Genomic DNA, 6,422 nt, shown 5'->3' on the forward strand with positions numbered 1-6,422 from the left:
GACTAGGAAAAGCTGAGGCATAGCTTACCACCACCATCCCCACTAGACATCCACCAAAAGCTGAGGCATGGCTTACCACCACCACCCATTAGACATCCACCGTCATAAACATCATAGTCCCTGCTGCCGACAACCCAAAGACGGGAAGACAAGAGAGCGTGCAGCCAAACAAGCAACCATACAAGCAGACACCACATACACACACACACACACACACACACACACATGAACACCCTACATGCACAAGCATAACAAGAAAATACTCCATGCAGGGCCGCAAAAAGAGAGACTGCATTCAAGAACCTTACATAAGAAAGAGGAAACAAACTGAAAGAAAAAGCATCCAACATTGCACAGCCCATAGAAGAAAAGGGGGGCGGGGGGGGGGGGGGGGATTCAAGGTCTAAGAAGTAACGCATTGGCATAAGTGCGCCTATAGTAGTGGTTGCCACAGTAAAAAGAGGCCCTGACGCCCCCCTACAGTCTTGCCATGTAGACTTTACTGAGGAAGTGGTTGTATAAAATGACGTAGGCAAATATTCGTATTCATTACAAAAAGAGAGCATGGCATGCTGTATTGATACTGAGCCATCTCCTTCCCCTTCTTGTTCTTTCCTACTTTCAGCCTTGTGAATTGCAAGGCATCGGTTTAACTGGGGATGCCCAGGCACAAAATACCTCATCAGGCTGAAAAACTGTGGAAATATGCAAACTATTACTACATCATGGATCTCTATCTATCCCTCTAGACAAAATGTGGGTAGAAACCTGCATTCTGTGCCATTGGGTGCTCACTCAAACCAAGATTTACTGGGAAACAATAAAGAGTAAGTAGTGAGGAGACGCACATGATCATCGCAGCCTGCACGAGGTAATCAATTACAGCAATTACATTCAAACCTTTCGACTGAAAAGGCAGAAGATGTTATTTAGGTATGCGAGAATGAGCTGCAATAAAGGTCCATCTTCACAATGTTCCTCATTTGCAGTATGGATACACGGAAAGACTCTAAAGAGCCAAGACATACAGTAGTTCCCTGTCCATGGCTTAGGTCCACAAAACTCAAGCCATTGTATTTACAAGGCCAGCAACAAAGCAAAACTGTAGAGAAAGCATGCGAGGGGAAGGGAAAATTATCTTCACTCCTTTCCAGCTACTCTTTCACAGCTCCGGTGATCTTACCCTTTAGCTCCTCAATTTCCACGGCTAGCTCCTTCCTGCTCTCCTGTTGAAATCAAACATGAGAAAATAAGGATGTAGAACTTCGTCAAAAAGCACATGAATTCATTTACATGTTGTTGTTGAAGATCCAGCTACCTTAAAAAGAAGGTATCTGTACACAAACCAACCACTGTAGCCAAGACCAACGAGTTCCAAAACCTTAGGAAGCTGCCAAGAGTAATAAAATAAGGTCAGTGCAGAACAAAATGCCATCAATTGAAAACAAACTCTACACGGTACATACCAGCGGAACTGAGTTCACAGCTCCAACAATTGTTGACGAAAACCACAACGCGACCAGGGCACCTCCTCCATAAATCAAAACATTTGTCTTGTTCTCAATAGCATCCCACTGTAAAATCCAATGCTCACTAAGCATCAGAAAGTCAAGAGTGTAACGTTGCATGAGAGACTCTGCAATAAGCATACCTTGGCTTTCAAGTCCGCAATGAGTTCGTCTGTCTGCAGAGATGTCTCTTCAGTGGTTGAAGTTACGGACACAGTGGGAGTAGAGGTAGTGGTGGTGGTAGCAGGCTCCTCGGTCGAGGTAGTGGCTCGAACAGAGAGAGGAGCAAATCGACCAGTCCCTATCAAAACAAGCTCGACACTTAATTCCAATGCAACACTCTCAATACCCTCCTTTAGTTCCAAGTCCAAACTACAAATAGTTATGCTATTAGTTGCTTGAAATCTACTCCCACTGCCGAGCTCTTCGTCTCATAACACAAGTATAACAGAAAGAAGGGGACAGACCTGGACTGCCCAAAACAAACAAGCACACTGCTACGAGATGGTAAACTAACGCCGGAAGTAGAGAACACATTCCTTCACTATCAAAGATGCTGCCAGTAATATACAGAGCGCAGCCCCTACTGCCAGGCCCTTGTCAGAGAGAAAACACTATGACTCACCCGATATGCATCCTTATGTCCAATTCAAGTAGTTAGACTTCAGTGCCTACACAGAGAATATTATTGATTCCTGATAAACGAGAAGGATATCAATGCCCACATGGTAAAACTCGCATGTGTCAGAACAAAGGTCGCGCGAAAAGCAAAACTTGTGCTGCACCGGTAGATTCCAATTCGGCAGACCATCACTCCATTAGTGAGAAGGTTACGCATTGCCACTCGATTGTAGAGCCTAAATTCAACTCAGCATTTCATGATAGCCGATAGGGTACGCCATTAGCAGACCATTCCTTGCAAACATCTCTCTCTCTCTCTCTCTCTCTCTCTCTCTCTCTCTCTCTCTCTCTCTCACACACACACACGCACACACGCACACACAAAAACACACACCTGAGTAAGAAGGCACCCTCAGCGATCGCCCGACACAAAATCGGCGTGAGGAAGAGGAAGAAGATGCTGAAGCAGCAAGCGCGGAGCCGCAAGAGGAAGGAGCAGCAGCAACAGCGGCCATGGCTTCTCACGACCTTTCTCGCCTTCGAAGTTCGACTCGACTGTTCCCACTTCTGGTCCGCCGAGCTGGGCACCTTTCGTCCTTGTTTTGAGGTAGTAGGCACTCCCATTTTTGGACCATCCTCAACCACACACCCCATCCCCCCATCCTCTCACTTTGCTTTCAAGTTTTACCTCTTTATACAGATAAGACTCCTACATTATGTACTACCATATAAATTCTTTCCAGAGCTACATAGCACTGTTTAATTCAATCTAGGTTGGAGTGGACCATGAATTAAATCTAGGTTGGAGTGAACCATGAACACGACGGTGTTGGAACAATGGTTAAGTGGGCCTTATCATAGGAACAGGTAGATCCAGATGGTGGTGTCCTTAAGAATGCAAGGAATGTTGTGTCCTTTCTCTTGGAGAGACTTGGAAACAGCACATCAGGGCCAAAAAGAAGAAAAGGTCAAAGAGGTTTTTTGGGGAGATCAAGGGTGGCGATGCTGATAAGAGCTATAAATATGGAGTTGAAACCATTCAAGGAACACAAAGTATGCACAATTGTATGTGGGTTCTTGACACACGATCCCATGGAGATCAAGCTTCGCAAGTTGTTGTGTTATTTGTGATGCATATATGCAACAATCTTGGCGGTCTTGTGTAAACAATTGTGCAAACAAGACCATTCTCTCAAATTGGTCTCACATAAAGTTATAGCCAGCTCAGGTGGTATCAAATGATGAAGAACACCCTACATTGAATCCTCTATATGAAGGGTGTGAAGGCTCCCCTGGTAGAGTTGCTACATGTTGGTGATAATTTCGCAGTTAATGTTGAATTGGATAATGTTGAGAAGGTCGAGTTTCAGATTCTCAATTGCTATGCTACTAAAGTTCAGGCAATAAAAAGGGTCAAAGATGCATGGGGAACAATATGTGAAAAGGGGTCTTACTATGTGTCAGGACAGTATTATGAGAATATTGACGACGCATACTACAAGTTGTTGCATGACAAACGAGTTGCAATACACTCCTATCATCTATTGAGGGCTATCAAATTCCCAATGGAGCTAGGTAATCCTCCTAATTTCAAGATATATGTCATTATCACAGATGTGCAGGAGTGTATTTACCATAGTCTACCTTACATTATACCAACCATGTACATGTGTGTTGGAATCACTTCACACATATCAAACAAAGACAACTCAATTTTGATTATAAAGTCATTTCATATTCTCGCACACCATACATGCATGTCAACAAGGGTAAAATACTGGCTAATAGCCATAAAACATCAGGGGAAACTTCATTGTCCACAATCCAGCAATATACAGAAAATGGAGATATATAAAAGTTGATACTTACTTTTTTTTTTTTCAAGCTTAGAGAACATATGAAAAACATCCCAACTAATTTCATCTAGGATGCACTTTAGAGATGCCTCAAAGGTGTACTCCTGCTGATGTTTAGCACACAGCTAAAGCCATGCCTACAACGTAGTTGTTAGGTACTCTGCATCCTCCACATCTAAGAGGCTTTCAATCTTTGGGGCAATCAGATATTTGGCCCTCTCATTTTTGAACATCTTATAAAGCAGTGTCATCGACCATGATTGTGTTGTTGAAAGTGTACTTTGGATGCCATGGTCGAAAGTCATCCAATGGCTTGAACATGATACACTCTCCAGTTCTAGGAATCTGATGTTGTAGGTAAACTAGACTCCTCTCCTGACCAATAACTTCCTTGAACCCCTCCCATAGCCTTGAGAAGCAATAGGGAAGCTAGGATTTTTCCTCGTGTTCTCCACAACAACTCCATAAGAAAACATCAAATGCTAGAATGCCCAATCCAAGAATGCTTCTGGCCCCCTGCAAATATATACAGTTTGTAAACACCCCACGAGTGTCGAGTTCTCACCATGCAATTTTCAATTGCCGATGGGGGGGGTCGAGGGTGATTCTTTGTAGTGTATAGTGTGAGAAAAACCCCCTTAAGATCCAGAATGAGAACCCTTGGATTGGAAAATTTCTTTGATGACATCAATGGACTACCCTATGTCCTCACCTACATCGCTTGGATACATTAGATCTACTTAAAGATGCATCCATGCCTCCTGTGACATTAGTGCACACCTTGAAACAACACATTAAAAGAATAGATGCAATGAACCATGCATGAATGGGACAAATGATGAGATGCAATAGACATCCTGTCAAAAGTAAATTGATACCGAAGCCAAAGTTTAGAACAAAACTGTATTGATAGTCACCACTGTATCAAAAAATCAGCACCACTACAATCACACACAGCTGTCTAAAGGACACTGTTGCCCTCAAATGTATCAGATGCATCATAGAACAATGCATTGATCTCTGGCTCAATTAATGTCACCTCAACTGATGACTGGCCAACCTGTGCATCCCCAAAGATACCACTATCTGTGTGAATGTCACCACAAGACAAATGCACAACCTGCTCTCCATGCAGCACATCCGCAAAAGAGACACGTCTCATCTCTCGCTCCAAACATGGCTGCAAATACACAGTGACTACACTGCCTCGTGTGTCAGAAATATGCAAAGGGTATACCAGACTACTCCAAGCACCCCCGGCTATCACCAATGATCCCCTACGCATCTGAAATGACCGCTCTCCAAGCAGTACACAATGTCCACTGCTCTACAACAACTGACGCACTCAAATGAGACTCTGGCTGAGTCCTGGTACATAATGTACATCTCGTAGCGTAAGTGATGCACCGCTAGGTAAAGACATGCATACATCTCCAGCATCCTCTATGTCATATGCTGAACCATCAGCATATGACATAGAACCATCAGCAAAATGCACACAACCAAGTCTCCCACTAGAGAAAGAGCAAAACAAATCACGACGTGGCGTCACGTGAAAAAACTGCGTGCTCGTCTAGTAGAAAACACGTAGACAATGTGCTATCCCAAGATACAAAGTAGTCTGAAGGCAATCTAGACTGAAAAGTGACATGCCCGTCACATGCATGCTCTCTAGCATGTGTCCTCGTAGTAGCAACATGCATCTGCCTCTTCCGTTGCCTCATACGCCTATTGTTTCCTCGTAGGTGGGAGGATACGATGTATGCCTTATGTGGTTTAATGCTCAGGGAGACTCATGTGATTGCGGTTTGAGCTCGGCAATGTATGCTTTGATCATGTTTTTTGGCAGTCACAGGTAGAGCAGGTATTTGTGTACTAAATTTGTAGGTGTTTGGAATGATGTATGCAAAGTGTGGAGAGTGGTGCATGCATTTGGAGTGCAGTTTGAAGCGCTTTGGTTGCTCATGGTTTTGAGCGTGCAGTCACTTTGGTTACTGGTTTTGTAGCCATTTTGTTGACGAAACTCTGGTGAAATTTTCCCAACAGTTTTATGCGCATCGTTGGTGAGATCGAGATTGCGATTACTTATAGCACTCAAGATTTGCGTGCAGTGTTTTCTCTTTGGATGGTGCATCGCGAGCGTGTTTTGCTTTGCATTTTTGGTCTTGAGTTGTGAGTGCTCGACCATTTGGAACTTCCAGTTTTGACTCCCATCCAGGTTGAGTCTAGTACTCCCACAGGTGTTGCCATTTGCAGTTGAAGACATCTTCTGCAGTGTTTTGGCTTGTATACCGGTTTCGACACAGCAAGTGCCTTGAGCTTTTGCTTTTTGTATGCTTTTGTGGGATAGCGACTGCAGTTTACTCGCCATAGTTTGTGATCGAGCTTAGCTCTCACATTGGCAGGTTTTGTTAGTTTGGACACAGTTTGGTGTTCT

General features: G+C 43.8%; 1 protein-coding gene across 1 annotated transcript; it reads right to left on the reverse strand.

Moving 5' to 3' along the window:
• Positions 1-852: 852 nt before the first annotated feature.
• On the reverse strand, positions 853-2,724 carry LOC147465023 (protein CURVATURE THYLAKOID 1A, chloroplastic-like). The gene is made up of 5 exons (XM_086517466.1): positions 2,524-2,724; positions 1,652-1,809; positions 1,467-1,574; positions 1,319-1,390; positions 853-1,226 (listed from the first exon to the last, which is right to left on the reverse strand). Exons 1-5 carry the CDS (start codon positions 2,642-2,644, stop codon positions 1,155-1,157), a joined length of 531 nt encoding a protein of 176 aa, XP_086373592.1. The 5' UTR covers positions 2,645-2,724; the 3' UTR covers positions 853-1,154.
• Between the last annotated feature and the right edge of the window lie 3,698 nt (positions 2,725-6,422).

The sequence above is a fragment of the Adiantum capillus-veneris genome, chromosome 1 (assembly GCF_014529385.1).
Source record: "Adiantum capillus-veneris isolate H3 chromosome 1, ASM1452938v2, whole genome shotgun sequence".
Classification (NCBI taxonomy): Eukaryota; Viridiplantae; Streptophyta; class Polypodiopsida; order Polypodiales; family Pteridaceae; genus Adiantum; species Adiantum capillus-veneris.